The following is a 23,502-nucleotide window of genomic DNA, read 5'->3' as shown; positions in this document are numbered from 1 at the left end:
AGGCAACAAGAAAGAGAAAGTCTTCACGAGTATTGGGAGAGATTCAAAAAGTTGTGTGCTTCCTGTCCTCATCACCAAATAAACGAGCATCTCCTCATTCAATACTTTTATGAGGGATTGAGTATCATGGATAGACAAATGATAGATGCTGCAAGTGGAGGGTCATTGGTGGACAAAACGCCAACAAATGCAAGACAATTGATTGAAACTATGGCGTCGAACCATCAACAATTTTCCACAAGGAGTAATTCTATAACTCTATTGAAGGGAACCCATGGAGTAGAAGCTTCGTATGTTGCAGATCACAAGAAATTAGAAGGGAAGTTGGATGACTTAGCAGCCATGGTAAGGACCTTGACAGACTTACAGAAAAAGCCTATCCCTTCTACTTTATGTGGAATTTGTGCTTCTACTAATCATCCTACAGAGGCTTGTTCTATGTTAAAAGAGACAGGGACGTTAGACAATGAACAACCTCAGGCATATGCTGCAAACATCTATGGCAATAATAGACCACCTCGGCAGCAATACAACCATGATTTGTCCTCCAACAAGTACAACCCAGATTGGAAGGAATATCCCAGCCAGAAATGGGGAAATCAACAGCCTCAACACCAACAAGTCTATGTTCCACCTCAACAGAGGCAACAACCACAACCAGCTGCAACCTCTGGTGATTCAAACATGGAAGCAATGATGAAAATGATGGCTGACATGATGAAGGGACAAATCAATGAGTTGAAACAGACGATGGAAGCAACCAATCAAAACTTGCAGAACCAGATTGGACAAATGGCAAATGAGTTAAATCAGATGAAGTCTCAACAAGGCTCAAGCAATTTGCCTGCACAAACTGTAATCAACCCGAGAAATGTAAGTGCTATTACTTTAAGATCGGGTAAGCAAATACAAGGTCTTGGGGATGCCCAAGAAGATGAAGATAAGGACAATGAAGTTGTACCTAATGATGAAAGAGGAAGATCAGATGAAGCAACACAAGCAACATCTGAGATGCCTGCACCCAGTGATAACTCCAGGTTGGTATCCCCTAATACTTCCTCTGAAAATCCTTCTCCTTATTCTCCTCCTCCTCCCTATCCAAACCGTTTGAAACCAAAAACTAAAAAGATGGAGGAGTTAGACAAAGAAATCCTGAATACCTTCAAGAAAGTGGAGATAAACATTCCTTTGTTGGATGCTGTGAGACAAATTCCTAAATACGCCAAGTTTCTCAAAGAATTATGTACACATAAAAGGCGTATTATGGACAAAGAGGTAGTGAACATGGGAAGAAATGTCTCTAGCTTAATTAAGAAGCCTGCAGTCAGAATGCCACAAAAGTGTAAGGATCCAGGTATGTTTTTTGTTCCCTGCATTATAGGAAGTACTAAGTTTGACAATGCTATGTTAGATTTAGGAGCTTCTATTAATGTAATGCCTTTATCTGTTTTTACTTCACTTCATCTGGGACCTCTTAAGTCTACTGGTGTGGTCATTCAGTTGGCCAACCGTAGCACAGTTAACCCTGCAGGTGTGCTAGAAGATGTGCTTGTCCGTGTGGACAAGTTAATTTTTCCTACAGATTTCTACATCTTGGACATGAAGGATGATGAAGGAATAAGTTCAACCACAATTATCTTGGGAAGACCATTCATGATGACAGCACGTACCAAGATAGACGTGCATGCAGGATCCTTGACTATGGAGATAGGAGATGAGAAGGTGCAGTTCAACGTGCTAGAAGCCATGAAGCACCCAATTGAAGACCATTCTTTGTTTTGTATTGATTTATTGAGTAATGTAGTGAACAATTATGCTTTTGGACTTTTGGACGTTTTATCTGGTTTTTCTTCTTCTTTGGATTTTTCTTTTTCGAATGTTTCGGGCTCAATTTTAGACGAAAGAGAAAATTGCAAAACAGGTGATGTTGAGGACGCGGTGTCACTATTTGATACCTCTGTGGCGTCCAAGTGTGATGCTGAGGTGGCTGAAATTACCTTAGGCAGTAAAATGTTGTCATCTGTGGAACAGCCACCCACTTTGGAGTTGAAACCTTTACCATCTCATTTGAAATATGTTTATCTTGAGAGGGATGGGAAACTCCCTGTTATTATATTTGCCTTGCTTACTGACGAGCAGGAACAAAAGCTATTGCAGGTTATCAAAGATCACAAGCGAGCAATAGGCTGGACTTTGGCAGATATTCCTGGTATTAGTCCTTCTTTTTGCATGCACAGAATACTCTTGGAGGAGGATGCTAAGCCAGTGAGGCAACCTCAGAGGAGACTGAATCCTCAGCTGATGGAGGTTGTGAAGAAAGAAGTCACCAAGTTGCTACAAGCAGGTATTATATATCCCATTTCTGACAGCACTTGGGTGAGTCCTGTACATGTGGTCCCCAAGAAATCTGGGATCACCGTGGTCAAGAATGAGAAGAACGAGTTGATACCTACTCGTATTCAGAATAGCTGGAGGGTCTGTATTGATTATAGAAGACTAAACCATGCCACCAGGAAGGACCACTTTCCTTTACCATTCATGGACCAGATGCTAGATCGATTGGCAGGTAAGTCTCATTACTGTTTTCTTGATGGATTCTCTGGGTATTTTCAGATTTGTATTGCCCTAGAGGATCAACATAAAACTACCTTTACTTGTCCATTCGGTACATATGCTTATAGGAAAATGCCATTTGGCCTTTGCAATGCTCCTGGAACATTTCAGCGATGTATGATGAGTATTTTTACAGATTTGTTGGAGCATTGTATTGAGGTTTTTATGGATGATTTTAGTGTATATGGTTCATCTTTTGATCACTGCTTGTCTAATCTTGCTAGAGTCTTGGAGAGATGTGAAGAAACTAACCTTGTTCTAAATTTTGAAAAATGTCATTTTATGGTGGAACAAGGTATAGTTTTAGGTCACGTTGTTTCCAAGAATGGTATATCTGTAGATCCTGCTAAAATTGATATTATTTCACAATTGACTTACCCCTCTTCTGTGAAAGAGGTTCGATCTTTTCTTGGACATGTATGATTTTACAGAAGGTTTATCAAGGACTTCAGCAAGATAGCTAACCCTCTCTCCAACTTGTTGCAAAAGGATGTAGTATTTGACTTTGGAGAGAGGTGCAAAGATGCATTTGATACATTGAAAAAGGCGCTTACCACCACTCCTATCATCCAGCCACCTGACTGGACATTACCGTTCGAGTTGATGTGTGATGCATCAAACTTTGCAGTAGGAGCGGTGCTTGCACAAAAAGATGGGAAGCTATCACATGTGATATATTATGCTTCCAGAACATTGGATACAGCGCAGGCCAACTACACCACGACTGAGAAGGAATTATTGGCCGTTGTGTTTGCCTTGGACAAATTCAGACCGTATATACTTGGTTCCAAGATAATTGTTTATACTGATCATGCAGCATTAAAATTCCTTCTGAAGAAAGCAGATTCGAAACCAAGGTTAATCAGATGGATGCTACTGCTCCAAGAGTTTGACATTGAGATTCTAGACAGAAGTGGAGCACATAACTTAGTAGCTGATCATCTTAGCAGGATTGAAAATGGAGAAGATAACATTCCTATTAAGGATGACTTTCCTGATGAAGTCCTCCTAGCATTGACTGCTGTGAAAGGTATGTTTCCTGAACCTTGGTTTGCTGACATTGTTAATTATTTGGTTGTATCTGCTATTCCTCCTTCCTTCTCCAAATATGAAAGAATCAAGCTAAAAAGTGAGGCAAAGTACTATATCTGGGAAGACCCAATTTTATGGCGCATTGGTAGTGACCAAGTCATAAGGAGGTGTGTTCCAGATATCGAGATACCTCATGTGCTTGAGTTTTGTCATTCATCTCCTTTTGGTGGACATTATGGCACACAAAGAACAGGTAGGAAGGTGTTGGATTGTGGATTATATTGGCCTACTATTTTTAAAGATGCACAGAGGGTATATGAAAATTGTGAGCAGTGCCAAAGGGCAGCCAGATCCATTATAAGAAGGGATGAAATGCCTCAACAACCCATGCTATATTGTGAGGTATTTGATATTTGGGGTATTGATTTTATGGGTCCTTTTCCTCCTTCTTTTGGGTTTTCTTATATTTTGCTTGCTGTAGACTATGTCTCCAAATGGGTGGAAGCCATAGCTACAAGGACTAATGATTCTCGAGTTGTTATGAGTTTTGTCAGGTCTAACATTTTCTGCAGATTTGGGATACCACGAGCCATCATCAGTGACCAGGGGACTCATTTCTGTAATAGGCTACTTGAGAACATGTTGAAGAAGTATGGGGTGACACATCGCATTGCTACACCATATCACCCCCAAACCAATGGACAAGCAGAGATCTCTAACAGAGAGATTAAAAAGATACTAGAGAAAGTAGTGAAGCCTAGTCGAAAGGATTGGGCAACAAGATTGGATGATGCACTTTGGGCACACAGGACAGCCTACAAAACACCTATAGGTATGTCACCTTTCAGGGTGGTTTTTGGAAAGGCTTGTCATCTACCTGTGGAGATTGAACATCGGGCCTATTGGGCCGTGAAAGCATGCAACTTGGATTTGGAAGAAGCAGGAAATGAGCGAAAGCTTCAGTTGCAAGAACTAGAGGAGATTAGGCTAGCAGCCTATGAAAATTCAAAGTTCTACAAAGAGAAAACCAAGAAGTTCCATGACCAAAAGCTTGTGGCTAGAAAGGATTTCAAGGTAGGCCAGAAGGTGTTACTATACAAATCCAAGCTTGGTCACATGAGTGGTAAGTTGCGTTCTACTTGGGAAGGACCATACATTGTTACAGAAGTCTTCCCTTATGAGCAGTGGAGATCAAGGAAGAATCTTCAGCAAGAACTTTTAAAGTTAATGGGCATCGTCTTCGGATATTCAATGAAAATCAAGATATGCTGAATAAGACGATGGATGGGATGAACTTGACTTCTCCCTCATACCTTCCACCTTGAGGAGGTAAGTACACTTCATACTTTTTCTTTGCATTTTATACATATTGAATACATTGAGGACAATGCATGGATAAAGTGTGGGGGTGTGGGGAGATTTCCCCCTTTTCTGTTTTTGTTTTCTATTTGTTTTGTTTTTCCTTTTCTAATTTTGTTTTCTGTTTGTTTTTATAAAAAAAAAAGTTTCTGTTTTCAATAAAACATATTGACATTGGATTTTTGGATTTGATTTACTAATTGGAACGGTCATAATTCTGGGAAAATAAGAGTCATGTGCTATGAATGGATTGATTCTGTGATTTACTTGATTGAGTTGATTTGAGAGTTTCTGGAATAAATCTTTTGTGAAAGAGTTTTTGACCTTGTGAGTTTTGAGCTTTATTGTAAGGATGAACTACCATGTGCCATTCCTATTTTTCTTGTGTGATTTGCTCATGTCTTGTTGGTACTCAAATGTTTAGCTTAATTCTATTGTTTTGCATCTTAGGTGAACATGCATGATTTGATATGACTGAGGCATTTCTTGTTTTTAGCTACTTGGCCAAATAAGCTAACCATAACATTGATCCATTGGTAGCCCCTTGAGCTTAAACCTCTTTTTCTTGTTTTGAGCATATTGTTAAACCTTAAAAAGAAAAAGACCATGTTTGTCCTTAGGGAGAAAGAAGGAGCTAGTGGATTATGTTGAGATTGGTTGAGGAATAAAGTGTGGGGGTGTGTATTTCCCCCACAAAGTTGTAAAAATGGCAAAAGGAAAATAATTGTTGATGACAGAGTGTTGAAATGAAAAATGATTGCTGTCTGAAAAAGAGCAACAAAGGATAAAAGAGAAAAAAAGAAGAAGAAGTAAAGATTGTTTTTGAAACTGTGCTCCATAACTCTTTCTTCCTTACTATTTCAAAAACACACAAATCCTAAAGTTTTTCCTACCTTTGCCTTGGCCTCATTATAACCTGTGGAAAGTCCTCATGATTTTTGAATGCATGTTTTCTGAAAGCTGTGAATATTAGAGTCTTGCTAAGCATTGAGAGTGTTTACTTGCATGGGTATTTTGAGTGAAAACACAAGCCAAAACACTTGAGCGAATCTTGGTGAGAAAATATATATTTAACTTGAGTGTTTCTCTTTCATATTTGATTATCTTGTAAACTCAAAAGATTAACTCATGTGTGAAAAATAGAATTTCATCCATTTGTTTGTGCATGACAACATGATTTCTAGAAGATTGATCTGTTTCCATTGGTATTCATTTCTTTAATCCACTGAAAATATGGAATAAAAGACCTCAGAAAAAAGTTTTGAAATTGTTCAATTTTGCCCAGGAGTGCAAAAGGATAAGTGTGGGTGTGTAATGAGTTCAAATTTTTGCCCTCATTTAATATTTAAATTTGGGGATTTAATTGAATTTTCTGTGCTAAAAGATTGATTTAATTAGGATTTGTGATTATTGGATTTATTGAGTAAGTTTGGTAAAAGTGGCGTAAAAATTGATTTTAGTTGCATAAAATATTATTGGATATTCTAACGTTTGTTAATGCAGCTGGAATTTATTTTTGGTCAATTAATAGTGTGATTTTAAAATATTCAAAGTTACAAAATAAGTCCAAAATCAAGAAATTCTGAAAAAGAATAAATCAGGAGCTAAATGCACCCCCAGATTTTATTTGCACACTCCTCCCTCAAGTGGACCACAAAAACCTGTTCTGCACCCCCAGTTTTCACTAAGTTGCACCCCTCCTACCACTTAAACTCCATTCAACCAGATCATGCCATGTGGCAATCCCCACCTTTTAAAATTAGCCAACCATAAGCCGCCACGTGTCATAATCCCCACCTCACCAAATTAACCAATCAGATTCTGCCACGTCATCATCTTCATCTCCCAAAACCCTAACCCTAATTTTCTTCTCTCCTTCCACCACCATGGCAGCCGCCGCCGCCATCTCCACCGCACATTCATCTCCTTCCCACACCTCCATCTTCTCGCGAGCACCGCAGACCTGCAACCAAGACGTCCGACCACCGCGAGCCACCAGCGCCTGCATCTGCATCTGCGCGAACTAGTTCTCGCCTCCACTGTTTGCACAGCCACCGCTGCAGCAGCGAACACCACCACGCCGGAGAAGAAGCCGGAGCAGCCGCGCCGTCAGCCGTCATTGCCATCTCCATCTCCATTGCATCTGCAGAAACCCTAATTCTGGAGAGAGAATCTGCACTGCCACGTGTCAGCGTCTGATAGGACAGTCAAACTGGTCAACTGGTCAACTCTGGTCAACTGGTCAAAGTCAGCAGTCAATTCTGGTCAATTTTGTAAAAATGCTTAAATAAGAGGGGTAGAATTGGAAATTGGACAGGAATTAAGTTGCTAATTAATTAAATAAAAATAAAAGATTTTAGCAACTGACAGATAAAGCCCAAAGTCCAGTGGAAGCCTATATAAAGAGACTTAAGAGAGCAGAAGGACTGACAATTTTTACTTACAACTTAGACACTTAGAACTCTCTGGTTTTGGCAGATACCATCTCCACCACATCTCTCATTCTTTCTTTTATTTTCTTTCCTTCATCATATTATCATGTATTCCATCAAAGCCATGGAGGGCTAAGCTTTTAGGGTTGATTCCACTGTAATTTCTTAAATGGATTCTGAGGTTAGATGAATTTATATGTTTTGTTATTTTGATTATTGTTGTGGTTTTTGTTTATCTATGTCCTTTGCTTCTTAATCGAATAGAAAATAATGATTTTAAATCTACATGCATGCTAATCATATGAGTTAAAAGGTTTTTAAATTAAATTGAGACTTTACTTTAATTTTGTTTAGAAACTTTCATTTGATTAAATAAGTTTTTGCCAATAATTGAGACTTTAATTTGATTAGAGGTAATTACTTTAACCAAAATTAGTCAAGACTTTACTTTGATTAATTAAGTTTTCTATTTGGTAAAGGAACAAAGGAATAGACATGATTAGGCATAGTAAAATTAATTGAGACTGTACTTTGATTGAATTTACTATGGATAATCTAACAATTCTCACTTTTAATTGAGACTGTACTTTGATTAAAAGTGAGGATGCCAACAAATGAATTGAGTCTTTACATTGATTTATTTGTAAATCAACAACAATAATTAATTTAACAATAATCTCTAGATAACCAATGAAGAATCTTATTTAGAAAAAGCAGTGGAATTGACCTATTTACTATTACTGTGTTTACAATCTTCTGTGTCATTTTCTTTGCATATCAAAACCCCCTATTGATGAGTACGTATTTTTGCCCTCATTTAATGTTTAATTCTGGGTATTTAATTGAATTTGTGTGCCTAAAGAGTGATTTAATTGATAATTTTGATAATTAGGTTGTTTGAGCTTGTGTGATAAAAATGTCTTAAAAAGTGATTATTAGCTGCATAAATTATTTTTGGATATTTTAACGTTTGTTGATGCAGCTGAAGTTAAGTTTTAAGCTCATTTAGAGGTGTGGAAATAAATTGATTAAAGCTTCATGACACCTTAAAGATAAATCAAAGAATAAGAAATTATCAAAAGCACAAAAATTCAGGCTAAACATTACATGAAGACGGCAAGAAAAGCTTGAAAAAAGTGAAGAAGTTTGGCTAAACCAAGAAGAGAGGAAAGAAAAATTGGACCTTGCGGTTTTCTTTATCTTTATGATAGAAGATAATTTGGGAAAATATATCTTTAGATATTTTATTTGATATTTTTAAATAATTATCTTATTTAATTATATCATAAAATATTAAAAGATAATAACTACCAAATCTTTTTAAATATGACAAGATCTTCTTGAATCCTTTTAGTTCCACAACAAACAAATATATCTTGAAGATATTGGATTATTTAGAAGATAATTTAAGGAGATTGCAAAGGGTTGATTTGGAAAATTAATACAAATATTAATTGGTGATAATTTATCATATATCTTTAAGTAATTAATTAATTTAATTATATTAGATATTGATATTATCAACCAATTATATTTGTCAAATAGTCTATATCTCTCCAAGTATTTTTAAATATTTATATTTATCTTTATTTTAAAAGATATTTAAGAGATTTTAGCAACAGAAAAGCCCAGTCCAATTCCTATATAAAGAGACCAAGGGAGAAGCAGAAAACAAGCTCGGGACTTCGGAGTTTAGGAACCCTCAGGGGGGCCTAATTTCGTTTCCTTTCTCTCTCTATTCTTCTTTTATTTCTATTTTGTATTTCATGGAGTGCTAAACTTCTTGGGTTGATTCCATTGTAATTTCATTATGGATTCTGAGGTTAGAATGAATTAATTTCTTTGTTCTTTTTATTATTGTTGAGGTTTTAATTCATCTATGTCTTTTATCTTTGAATCACGTAAAAAGTAATGATTTTAAATCTATATGCATGTTGATCATATGAGTTCAAGGGTTTTTAAATTTAATTGAGACTTTACTTTGATTTTATTTAGAAACTTTCATATGATTAAATGAGTTTTTACCAATAATTGAGACTTTACTTTGGTTAAAGGTATTTACTCTAATGAAAATTAATCGAGACTTTACTTTGATTAATTAAGCTTTTTATTTGGTGAGGAGATAAAAGAATAGACATGATTAGGCATAGTAAAATTTGATTGAGACTGTACTTTGATTGAATTTACTATGGATAATCTAAAAGTTCTAACTTTTAATTGAGACTGTACTTTGGTTTAAAGTGAGAACACCAACAAATTAATTGAGACTTTACATTGATTAATTTGTAAAACTATAACAATAATTAATTGAGCAATAATCTTTAGATAACCGATGATGAATCTATTTTGAAAAAGCAATGGAATCAATCTATTTTCTTTACTATTGTTTTTATTTCTTTTTACCATTTAAATTTTATTTCTATCTTTGTTTATCTTAATCCCCTATATTTTTTATTTTATTTGACTAACTCATTTGTATAGTTTATAAGAACTAATTTGTTAAAAATCAATTCCGTGTTCGTTGGGAGACGACTTTGGGTTACTTTACCCTTACTATTTTGTTGACTACTTTCTTAACAATACTGAAGTTGTTATAGATAAGTAGTATTAATTTGATCGCGTCAACGACAGCGTTATCACCTATTTTTATAATTCCTAATTGCATTTTTAAGAATCAAATATTTGAGATCAATTCCGTATTCGTTGTGAGACGACTCAGGGTTATCTTAACCCTAACTATTTTCTTCACTACAAACTGGCAATACTGAAGTTGCTAAAGTAGTGGTAATTTGATCGCCCAACGACAGCGATATCACCTTGCTTGAATCCTTATCTGATTATATACACTACAACACCACCATGAAATCACTTAAGGATTTAATTGTCTTAACAAGCCAAATTCCAAAGAGGATTATTCAATAAAATTGAACAAGTTCCTTTATGGATTAAAGCAATTAGGGCATATGTGGTATAATCATCTTAGTGAATACTTGTTAAAAGAAGGGTGTGAAAATGATCATATTTGTCCTTGTATTTATATGAAAATATTACAAAATGAATTTTCCATAATTGTTGTTTATGTAGATGACATAAACATCGTTGCAACTCCTAATGAGCTCACGGAGGCAAATGATTACTTAAAGATAGTTGAGATGAAGGATCTTGGAAAGGAAAAGATTTGTTTGAAATTAGAAATTGAGTATAAATAAAGGTGTTTTTGTACATCAAGAGTCTTATAGAATGAAAGTGCTTAAAAGGTTATAAATGGACAAGTCACATTCATTATGCACTCCAACAGTTGTAAGGTTGTTAGATGTTGATAAAAGTTCTTTTAGACTTCTAGAAAATGATGAAGAACTTCTTGATACAAAAGTATCATATCTTAGTGTTATAGAAGAACTAATGTTTCTTACTAATTATACTGATCTAGTATTGCATTTACTATAAATTTGTTAAACAAGATATAGAAGAACCCAATTTTGTTAACTTTTTTTAACATGTGGAATGTGTTTCATGTTAATATTGGAGTTGTTTACGCCGTTTGACACATTATCGGCTCAATATTTACTGAGAAATATGTTCGAAACCTAAAAAAAAGTCAACATAATTGGGTTAAAAGGACTATATTCATTCATTTTTAAAGTTTAGAGACCAAACTTTATTAAAGTTTCGATCAGGGACGAATTCCAATTTTTGACCAAAGTTCAAGGACTAAAAACATACTTAACCCAATAAAATTTGTGTTACCGACAGATTTTTCCATCGGTAGTTAAAATTTGAGAATCGGTCAATAAAATCCGTCGGTAATTCAAATTTACCGACAAAATTATATCCGTCGGGAATTTCAATTTTTTTGTAATGTAAGTAAATAAACGTCTATAAAATAAAGTAGCATTTTATTTGTAAATTTTGTAAATTATAAATTTATTTTTACTTTCTTTCTTCATAAATGCGATTATGATATTTTTTATTTATTTATCGAAGGATTTTATCCATTGATAATGTGTCAATTTTTGTCGGCAAATAATAAACCAATTTAATATGGACATTACTAACGAATATATCTGTCGATAATGTCATCAGGAGATTGTCCGTCGGTAAATTCGTTGGTAATGGTATTTACCGATGGATCATAATCCGTCAAAATTTATCCGTCAGTTATTCCTATTTTTGTTGTAGTGTAGGTGTATGTGGTATAATCGTCTTAATGATTACTTGTTAACAGAAGGGTGTGAAAATGATCATATTTGTCCTTGTATATGAAAATATTACAAAAATGAATTTTTCATAATTGTTGTTTATGTAGATGACATAAACATCGTTGGAACTTTTAATGAGCTCACGAAGGCAATTGATTACTTAAAGAAATTTGAGATGAAGGATCTTGGTAAGGCAAAGATTTGTTTGAAATTAGAAATTGAGTATTTAAATAAATGTGTTTTTGTACATCAAGAGTCTTTCTTATATAGTGAAAGTGCTTAAAAGGTTATAAATGGACAAGTCACATTCATTATGCACTCCAACAATTGTAAGGTTGTTAGATGTTGATAAACGTTCTTTTAGACTTCTAGAAAATGATGAAGAACTTCTTTGTGCAAAAGTACCATATCTTAGTGTTATAGAAGAACTAATGTTTCTTACTAATTATACTCGACCTAGTACTGTATTTGCTATAAATTTGTTAAATAAGATATAATTTTTCACCTACAAGAAGACATTGGATTGCAATAAAACATATACTTCCTATCAGTAATAAGATACACAGAAAAGTTGCACCCCATTCTCTATTCTTCATTTTTCTTCTTCCCTCTATTAATAGCTTTATTTTATAACATAATTTATTTTTATTTTTTTTTATAAAAATGTGTACATTTAACAATAACTATAAATAAATAAATGTCTATAAAATAAAGTAGTGTTTTAATTGTAAATTTTAGAAATTATAAATTTATTTTTACTTTCTTTGTTTATAAACATGTGTACAATAAGAAATATTTAAATTTTAGCCTATTAAGAGAAAATAAGTTAAGGGTGGAAATAATATATATATATATATATATATATATATATATGTGTGTGTGTGTGTGTGTGTGTGTTTGAAAACGTGAAACAAGTTTCGTTTGAAGGATGTTATTATAAGAAAGAATAAGAACTGTAAAGCTTACAAGTTATAAAGATAAATAGTAGAAAAGAATTAGAATACAATAAGTAATTGTTTTATTTACATTTAAAATAATTATCCGGATGAAATGAGTAATGTTTTAAAATGATTAAGAATAAAATTAAAAAATAAAATTGTTTATACGGAGAAATAAAAAGAAACAAAAACGGTTAATATATAAATATAATGCTTGTTGTTAGCCTTGGATTGTAGGCATTGGAAGGAAAAGCAAAGAGAAGTTGAAAGGCTCCTAAGCCACGAAAGCCAAAATTGTTGATGAAAAAATAAAGTATTCCCGCCGTGGGAAACCATTTTATGTTCGAAAAAGAGAACAAGTCTAAACTTGCCGTTGACGTGGCTAATGGCTTTCTCATTAATTTATAATTTAAGAAGATTACAGAAGAACAAGTACTAATAAAGAATGGTTCTTCACCTAATAAATAATTAACTCTAGGTAAAGATGAATAACAAGTTAAACAAAGGGTTCATCCTTATAAATACCAAAGATCAATTAGCCAAAATCATAGAGAAAAAGAGTGCAAAAGAAAAATGAAAGGTGTGTATTTCCTTGTGGCCATCTTGGCTTTGACGTCGTCCATTGCCTCTGCCTATGATCCAAGTCCTCTGCAAGATTTTTGTGTAGCTTTGAATGATACCAAGAATGCTGGTACGTATATAGAAATAAATTATTTACATGAACATGATTCTAAGATTATTACGATTAGAGATTGATTTTGCACTATTTATGGTTACAGTATTTGTGAACGGAAAACTTTGCAAAGACCCAAAAGTAGTAAAAGCACAAGATTTTTTCAGACACGTGAAAGCTGGTAATACATCGAACCCACTTGGTGCACAAGTGAGTCAAGTGTTTGTGGATCAGCTGCCAGGATTGAACACACTTGGCATATCGATGGCTCGTATAGATTTTGCACCAAAGGGTTTAAACGCTCCCCACACTCACCCTCGCGGCACAGAGATCCTTATTGTTGTTGAGGGAAGTCTTTATGTTGGATTTGTGAGTTCCAATCAAGATGGAAACCGTCTCTTTACCAAAGTCTTGAACAAGGGTGATGTCTTTGTCTTCCCAATTGGTCTCATTCATTTCCAACTGAATGTCGGTTATGGCAATGCAGTTGCCATCGCTGCTCTCAACAGTCAAAATCCAGGAACTATCACTATTGCCAATGCTTTGTTTGAGTCCACTCCATCTATTTCTTCTCAAGTTCTTACCAAAGCTTTCCAAGTCGACAAGAGCATAATTGATTACCTTCAAAAGCAATTCTGGACCGACAACAACCACTAGTCATTCTCATTCATTATCCATTTCCTCTTTTAACGGTTATGTAATAGATCAAAATTCGTGTGAGTTCTATTTGTATGTGGTTTTTGTTGTATTTGGAGTTCAATTTAATTTATTATATCAGAATAACATTCTACTTTGCTCAATAAAAATATATCAATATCAATGACCGTAAAACCATGTATAGCATTACAATCATTACATCTGACATTTGTTTGTATTACACCTGTACGTTCAATAGAAATCAACAAAATATATGGCTATAACTCCAATTGAATAGGAAAGTTAAACTTACCCAGGACTTCAATTCTTGAGAGTGTTTTATTTGGGATCAACTCGTAACATGTTCTTGACCAAATCTTCGGCATTACTTGAAATGGAAGGCTGATGCAACATCAATATGTCCACAAAGAATATCATCCAAGATGGAAAGGCGCAAACACAATTATGAAAGAGGTATCAACAAATAATGTAAAAGGAAAGGAAACCTACGTACTAAAAAAACAATTAGCTAATATCAAAACCTTTAAATCTGAACAAAAAAAAAAAACAAATGAACAACCATCCAATTTTCAAAATCTAACATAGTCATAAAATATGCATCAATGTTAGTAAAACTCAAGCTTAAATTATAATGCAAGCCAATCTAAATCACAAAAGGAAAATCTTAATAAAATATATGAAATTGGTTAAACTTACACAAGGGAAGCACACCGAAGAGTCGAATTAACAATATAACCCCAACACTTTAGAAGCAACATAATACCCATTCCTAGAGAGTTCAAAATTTACTTTAACAGGTGCATTATTCAGAGCAGTAGTACCATGAAAATTCTAATCATTCTTTGAGAACTGAATGGTTTCCACCTGTACCCAACTATGGCCAAACTTATGATGGATGATTTGCCCACTTAAGAGTAAACAAAAAATGGAACCTAACTTCGAGCAAATTGGATCTAGTGGATCAGGAAGTGGAAATTTCACTAGTAGTGTGATAAAGCCTATAGTCACCTAAAGATCTTAGTCAAAATCCAATTTCCCCCTAAAATATAGTATAGAGGTAACCTTATGAATCAAAATGTGGAAATGAGAATATATAGATGCAAATGCTTGTAAACAACTTGTGTTAGGGAAATTAAACTAACTAGAAACACTAAAAGCCTAAAAATATTATGAAATGCATGTCTTAAAGCTATAAACTACAAAATATTACTCAAAATGCTTATTCAATGAATGGATGTTAAACATGTGCTACTGGACACTAACATATGCAAGCTAACTCTTAAAAACACTAGAAAACACATGAAAATATAATTAAGCAAATTGTGAAAGGAAAATCCTCAATGACACACCAAAGTTCATAAAATTTGCATATAATAGGGTAGTCCATAAAACTACCAAAGTCTCTCCATTTGAGGTTGTGTATGGGTTTCATCCTCTCAATCCTTTGGGCATAATGCCCCTACCTACTCCTAGTGACTTTATTCACAAGGAATGGCTTTCTAAGGCCGATTTTGTGAAGAAAATGCATGAGAGGGTGAAACATCAAATACAACAACAAATAGAAAGATACATGATATAAAATAGTAAGCGGAAGAAAGAAGTCATATTTGACGAAAGGGATTGGGTTCGACTCCATTTGAGCAAAGATAGATTTCCAAAACAAAGGAAGTCCAAACTCAACCCTTATAGGGATGGTCCCTTTGAAGTGGTCAAAAAGAGTCAACAATAATGCATATAGGCATATCTGCATAATGAGTATGAAGTCAATGCTACTTTCAATGTGAGTGACTTGATTCCTTTTGATGCTAACACAAATGATGAGGCAGATCCTCTAAATTTGAGGACAAATCACTTTGAAGAGGGAGGGGATGATGTCAAATCCCTAGCCAAGGGACCCACCACAAGAGCCATGACAAGAAGGATCCAAGAAGAATAGGCTTCAACTGAGCTAAATAGGTCGAAGTTGATGTTTACATCGGCTAAGGAAGTTATGAAGACCTAGTCTAGGACTTTTTGTAAATATTTAGAATAATATTTTGGGCATTGCATTTTGGGCCTAGTAGAATAGGGTTTTTTCTTTAGGCCATGTATTGGGCATTGGAGGAAATTGGGCTTTAGAAGTATTTTGGACCAAAAAAGGAGTTGAGCCTAAATTTGACCCTACTTTGGAGCACATAAAGTTAAATGTTTCTAGATGCTTCATGCACCTAGCTTGCTCACCAAGCTTGTTCCATGCACCTATGTGCAAGGAAAGTGTGACTTGCTTAGGTGGCAAGTCACACCTCCCACATGCTTTTTTTTGCTTCAGTTTTCAATTGTTTCAGCACCCTTTTACCCTCCTTTATTGGAGCACCTTGCCCTCCTTTTCCCTTATAAATAGAGGGGCTTACCTCATGTAATCTTAGCTTGAATTTGAGTATTGAAGTGTTGCTAAAATTGTGCACATTTATCTTACTTGAGCTCACTCTAGAATAGTCTCCTTATTAGTCTATGTTATCGTTCTTCTTAAGAGTTGACCTCACCTCTTTTAAGATATTTTCACCTCCACCGAACCAAACACTCTTAACCTTCATCCTTCATAACTTCTACATCATTCTTCATCCATGTAGTCTTCATTCCAAGTGCAACCTTCAATGGAGCAAATGAGAAGTTATCAGGTGAAAATGTGTGTATATAATACATGCCCTCCTTTTTTAGTGTAACATTTTGCCACTAGATGTGCTTTATAGCATTATATGACTTTATTAGCCATGTACTTGACTTTATATACCCATTTGCATCCAAGGTAAAGGATTCATTGTACAAGTGTCATTCTACTCAGTAGTTATCAGCTCTCCTGTCATTGCTTTCCACCAATGTTCATACTATGTCTAGTAGATCTTCTAAGATCATTTTTCTCTAAGATAGATTCAAAATTTTGTTTAATATCAACACTATCAAACTCATCCAGTCTAACATGATGATCATTGTTTTGTGCATGTGTATGTTGTTTTCAGAAATAATGAGTAATCATTTTGTCAACATGACTTTCTTCAGAAATATTTTTAAAAGGAAACTTGTCTTCATAAAAATTAACATTTCTAGAGACATAAATGTAATTGGAATTTAAATAATATACAACATAACCCTTAACATTTGGTTTGAGCCCGAGGAATATTGGAAAAAATGGTAGAAACATAACAAAAGCATCAAAAAATATATAGTTGTTTCAAAAGAATTGCCATATAAAATTTCAAAAGGCGTGGAATTCTTGAGGAAGAGTATAGGAAAGAAATTTATCAAGGTAACAACATATAGAACGAAAAAAAAATCCAAAACTTTTGAGACAAAACTCAATCACTCAAGATCTCACTTGATGAAAGTTATCGCTTTACCCACACTAGATTTTTCAAAGTCTTCCCACAGAGAGTTCTCAAGTACTCAGACTTCTCTAACTTCTGTATTTACAAATAAAAGCTTACCACTTTATTTATAGAAGCCTATTTAGAAATTATGTTAAGAATATGAAAAGTTAAGTCACAACTGTCATAGATAATCGATTATCATAAGTGATAATCGATTTTTTATCACAGAAACTTTTATAAAAACATTTTTCCCGCTGTGATATTATCACCAGGGATAATAGATTATCAGCAGTGATAATCGATTATCAACAGTGATAATCGATTACCACAAAAATAATCGGTTATCACTAAGAATAATCAATTATTCCATTAAGTTTTGCAAATAATTAAAATTCTCTTGGTGCTCTACTACTTGGATTTTGCCTTTTGACTCTTGACATACTAATTTAACTATTTTAAATAACATACACATATTACAAGACCTAAACAACTGAACTCTTAAGTCTTCAATTAATCTCTTTAATGCAAGCTTCATGCATTATTTAAGTCTTCAACATTTTTTCATAAGTCATCATCATCAAAACTCCTTATTGAAGGAAGATGTCCATTTTCTTCTTTTTGTTAACATTTGAGACATGATTATTTTTTCTTCAAAAAGAATTCCTTAAGAGACTTAAGGAAGTAAAAGAAGCTCAAGTTCACTTCTAGGAAAGAGATGTGAATCACAAAGGATTACTTAATAATCAAGTTTTTCCTAATCAAAGTTTACCTTAGGCCCTCTTGCACCAAACTTCTCAAAGGGAATTAAGTTTGATAAGCAAGTAGACACACATTAAAACCAAGTAATAATAGTATTCATTTGCATATTTTTCATGATTTTTCTTAGATCTTTTGGTAGTTCTTTTGTAACTTTTTTTCTAATCTTTTGAAATTTATTTTTCACTCTTTTTTAAGCCCAAATCGTGATCATTAGTGCACTTAACTCGAAATATATATTTATTTTGAAAGCTCAAAATGAAATTTATATAACTTTTACATGGAATTTATCATGACGGTATATATATAGCTTAAAAATAATCAACATGCATTCAAAATACACTACAAAAAAAAAGTTAAATTGTGGAGGTTTTAATTTCGTTTAGCGGGAGTTTTTACGCTTCGCAAATTAATTTACAAGGGTTAATCAAACCTCCGCAAATAGGTTTGCCACTAGTTATTTGTGGAGATTTTCTAGAACCCCTGGTACATGATTTATATTGTAGAGGTTTTTTAGTAGAGGGTTGTAACCTCCTCTATTCATGACTATTATTTTGTGGAGGTTTTAAACATTCATTTATTTCCATCCACCTATTTGATTCCAAATATTTAAAATCCCTATTTTTCACTTTTTTTGTGGGGGTTAATACCCTCCTCAATTTGATATTGTATTGTAAAGGTTTTAACTTGTCTCGTTTGTATTATTTATTTTGTGGGTTTACTGTTATATTTTTCATGCGTTATTCAAATCTCTTAAAAATAGTAATTTGTTTGTAATTAAAATCTCATGTTGTACCTAATAATGTATATTCATGCTCAAATATATCATTAAAACTATTCATTCTCAAAATCAACATATTAACATAAAAGTTAATACTTACTCAAAGTTCATAATACATGCTTAATAAAAACTATTGATTCTCAAAACAAAATTGAAATGTAATTACAACTTAATCCATGCTTACTCAAAGTTCATAATACACTAAACATAGTTTCATCCTAAAAAACACCAACAACCACCTAAATGTTGCTACCAGATGATCCTTTTGTACCCATAGGAGACTCAGGCTCATTTGCATCATGAGTTTTCTGAAATGATAAAAGAAAGATATTAAAGTTAATCAACATCATCAACAACACTCTTATCAAGAGAAATAGAAAAAATCATAACTTACTTGTGGTTAAGGATCAAAGAAGGCAGCCAATTCATCAGGGATCTTTCCTTCCTTCATTATCATGTAGGCTTTTAGTGCATCCAAGGTGGTTTGAACCTGGGATTCTAAATTAGTGTATTTTTGTTGCCACTGATTAGAAGATGTTGATGATGTGGCAGTGCTAGATGAAGCAATGCTTAAATCAGAAAGTCGAAGTCTTGTATTTCTAAATGAGTTAGTAGGAGTTGCTCCCAGACCCATGCATCGCACCCTCCTAGAATGCTCTGAGCCTAACACTCTACCAATAACATCATTAGGGGAAACCTCTTATTCATCATTAGTGCTTTGAGTCAAATACACTTCAATTTGTTCCTATAGGCATACAACAATATGTAGTGAAAACTCTAAACATTGAAGGAAAACAGATGAAAATATCATATTATAGTAAAGCTAACTGCTATAGCCTTTGTCGCATCATTTACAAATGATCCATCCTTTCTTTTATGAGTATCAATGTATAACTTTCCCCGACTAGGCAACTGTCCAATTTCCAAAAACTAAATAAAAAGAGAAATTAAGTTAAATAGTAAACTTTAAAAAATAGTAAAAGATATCATGTTAGCTAATATCATTACCATCTCATGCCTTCTTCTTGAGATAGGTTTAGAACCACCGGTATGCGGAAATACTTGCTTGTGGCGATTTTCTCTATTTTTTTTACAAATCTCCTATGAACAAAACATTTGTAAGTTCATACAACAATAAAAAAACACCTACACAAACCATTCACACCATTCAAAATTGTACTGAACCTAGGCGGCCTAACAAAACTACACGGATAAATTCGCCTACATAAAGCCCCACAAGCACGCAAGCAGTTATCAAACAAATCAACGGACAAACATAAGCGGCCTAGGTCACCTACTTCAAAGGACAAGACGACATCTGGTGACCATTCCAAACTTAGAATATTACAAACAAAACCCCTAAGACCAACAATCATTGAACTAAGGGGCTTGGGCTAGGCCCAGGCCTATCTACGACCCAAGTAATGGCCCAGCCCATGACAAGGCCAAACATAATTAATAACTCTATAAATACGCGTGGACCCCAGTAATTAAAGGTGAGCATTCATTAATCCCTTAATCAAGTAATTTGACCTTTTAAGAATCTTTTGACTGACTTGACATCAGAGTCCTCTTCGTAGGTAACCCCTCATGGGTCCAAACTGTGACACCAGCAGATGACATACGCAAGCCGAGGATGAGCCATCTCGAGAGATTGTGGATTGAGGTAATGTGACATTTGTATCTGACTTCTCTTATTTGTTTCCGCAAGAACAAAAATAATGAAACTTGTACCATTGTTTTCGGTTTTAGAAGATAAGTAACAAAATGAGCCCATTGAATTCTGTCTATACTAGTTGGCACATTACTTATAATTTCATGTTTGCTTTTCATAAACCCACATTTGGGACATGGGCATTTAATTGTATCTCCAATAGCCCCATTCTCAAAAGCAAAATCTAAGAATATTCAATTGTATTTCGAGGCTTAGCAATCCAAGATTTATCCATTGAAATAAATACCTAAAGAAAGTGACAATGAGTATTTTATAAAATACACTAACACTTGTAACACTTTTTGATTGAAAGTTATAATATATAAGAATATAAGAAATATGGTTCACCAATAATTAAATTTGTAACCCTTTCATTCATCAATATATATCATACCAAGGAGGGAAAGAACAAAAATAACAAAGATGCGTGAATTTAAATCATTCATTTTTCTCTTTTTAAAAAGATGTGATTTCTATAGGACTTTACGAAAGTATTTTAAAAAGAGAAGTTTGGATGTCCTATATGTAGTACACAACTTTTGGCTTTTATAATAAGGAAATAGATAATTGACAGAAAAACTCATGACATGGGTCCATCATGCAATCCCATCCAAGGTAGCTGAATTTCTAAAATATTGAAAGCAAATATGATTGAGAATGGAAACCCATGAGAATCACACATTAGAGTAATGATCGAGAATAATTTGAATCCAACAAAACCACAAACTTATGCATGCATCAACATCGCTCATTAAAACAACACAAGGAGATTTTTTGCTATTTGTTGGAAAAGGAATGAAATATGAATATATCCATCAAAAGAACATTAACTAGCAACTCAAAATCATTTACAAAATAGAAAAAATCATATGATTTCTTAATAATGCTAGTTTTAATAATATAGGCCACACAAACATGAAAAATGAAACAAATAATAAAGCAAATGAATAAAAAGATAGAGAATAGAACTAGGATGTTAGTTGAGATTGGTGATGAGTCGATTCACAGTCTGTGGAGTCTGCAGAGTCCACCTCCAATACAGAAACTATGTTAGACAACCTATTTAAGAAGCAATTTTAATTTGCTTTCCCCCATCATTAGTATAGAATTCAGCTTTATATAGTACAACCTATGATCAGAAAAAAATTAATCATACTAACAAAGCTACAAGAAGGAAAAATAGATAAATGATTGATCACAACCATCAAATTTATAATAAATATCGTATATATTTTCATATCATTGATAATGGTGTCATGTACAGCTGACCATATATCACCACCAGTTAACAGTAATTAACTAAAGCTAGTGTCGCATCTTAATTATGAAACCCCTCTCTTTTCACTATATTTCAGCAGAGCCTCATTTTAGGTGTAGTTTGCTTCCATCATTATTTTAATGTTAGTTCCACCAAACATGTTTTGGATCATTCACTCTTTCCCTTTTGTTTCTCTCTAGTACTTACTAGTAACAAATCACCTCTAACCTCACAACAAAAGTTCATAAACAAAGCCCAAAAAAAAGGCCATAAGTGTCCTATTACAACTAATCTAATTTTTACATCACACTTTTGAACCTTTTCCTTCGCCAATTCTTTCTCCTTTCCAACTTTTCTCAACATCATAAAATACTAGAACACCCAAAAGCTCAAACATCTAAATTATTAATTTCAAGTTTATTATAAGGTATAGAAAATTGACCCTAGTAATGTCTAATTTATAAAACTAGTTAGTCATCACATCAAAGGGACGTGAAGCATGTGATGTTTTAGTAAGTTGTTCTTTCGTGTTCTTATATATATATATATATATATATATATATATATATATATATATATATATATATATATATATATATATATATATATATATATATATATATATATATATATGATAGTTTATATTGATAATCAAATTTAATAAAAGATCAAAGGTGTGTGCAAGTGGCATCCATGTATTCCATCATCACTCTAACAATAAGTTAGGGTCTTATTACCTTTGGGGACAAGAGTTGATCAAGAGTTGTAATTCAGTCAGTTATCTACTCCTTCCTAACCTAAAAATGAGAAGAGGAAGTCATATTAATATGTGGTTGAATATAACTTTAACAAATCAAACATGAGTCAAGATTGAAAATAAGTTTGAATAATAAAAAATCATTACCTTTCCTAAACAAATATCATTTAGTTGGTAGCTTTTGGGTTCACTTGACAAATAAAATATAATCTAGTGTCATTCTTTCCTTTTCATGGTGGTACCTGTACACATAAAAAATATCAACGACATCCCAAAAACTAAATAAGGACATTCATAAACACTATCTTATACACCCTAATCCCTCTACCACTTGGAATTTTTTGACAACCAGAGGCTCAAGAAGGCTCAATAATTTGAGACAGAGGAATCATATGGCAATCCAACTCACAGAGTTCGTACCTTGAAGGTTGACGATGACAAGCACAGGTCGACGACAAAAGAGCCACGACAGAGACGATTTCACTGAACGTCGCAGCCGACGACGAGCATTGACCGACGATGACTGGTGACGAGCGACGACGGAGACCAATTTCACTGAACTGAACCCTAATCCAAAGCAAAAATGAAGGCAGAGTGTAACCAAATGTGGTGGAGGGAAAAGCTAAAAAAAGATAAAAGGAAAATGAAAAGTATAAAATAATTTGTGGAGGTTATACACCTCTTCCAAAAATTAAAAAATCCCACTAATTATAGCATTTTGACAATTCAAGAAAACCATCATAAATAATATTAATTTGTGGAGGGTTTTTATAACCTCCACAAATAAACCCCCACTAAATAATTTTGTCAAATTATGTTTTCTTTAACAGTAATCATGTGGTAGAAATAAATTATTACTTAGAAACTATGATAGTTTTTTTAGTCTTTATAAAAAATTTATTTATTTATTTATCAATATCAATATCATTGAGTGTATTAATTTTATAGTTACATTTTAACAAAGAAAACAAGAAGTCGTATTATTTACG

General features: G+C 33.6%; 1 protein-coding gene and 1 long non-coding RNA gene across 5 annotated transcripts; one reads left to right on the top strand and one right to left on the bottom strand.

The window, feature by feature from the left end:
• Positions 1-13,146: 13,146 nt before the first annotated feature.
• Positions 13,147-13,955, top strand: LOC114186173 (germin-like protein subfamily 1 member 7). Its single transcript, XM_028074200.2, has 2 exons — positions 13,147-13,264; positions 13,353-13,955. The coding sequence occupies exons 1-2, from the start codon at positions 13,147-13,149 to the stop codon at positions 13,901-13,903; spliced, it is 669 nt and encodes a 222-aa protein (XP_027930001.1). The 3' UTR covers positions 13,904-13,955.
• Positions 13,956-18,844: 4,889 nt separating this feature from the next.
• On the bottom strand, positions 18,845-23,184 carry LOC114185623 (uncharacterized). 4 transcript variants are annotated; one of them, XR_003604845.2, is made up of 6 exons: positions 22,934-23,184; positions 22,661-22,755; positions 22,494-22,553; positions 19,793-21,627; positions 19,179-19,714; positions 18,845-19,092 (listed from the first exon to the last, which is right to left on the bottom strand). It is a non-coding gene; the product is annotated as an uncharacterized LOC114185623 (long non-coding RNA). The 4 variants fall into 4 exon arrangements; XR_003604848.2 differs by having other exon boundaries at positions 19,793-19,885; XR_003604844.2 differs by having other exon boundaries at positions 19,179-21,627.
• Between the last annotated feature and the right edge of the window lie 318 nt (positions 23,185-23,502).

This window comes from Vigna unguiculata, chromosome 5, assembly GCF_037176805.1.
Source record: "Vigna unguiculata cultivar grain cowpea cultivar isolate G323 ecotype 2 chromosome 5, ASM3717680v1, whole genome shotgun sequence".
In the NCBI taxonomy this organism is placed as follows: Eukaryota; Viridiplantae; Streptophyta; class Magnoliopsida; order Fabales; family Fabaceae; genus Vigna; species Vigna unguiculata.
This window is presented reverse-complemented; position numbering and strand designations above follow the sequence as displayed.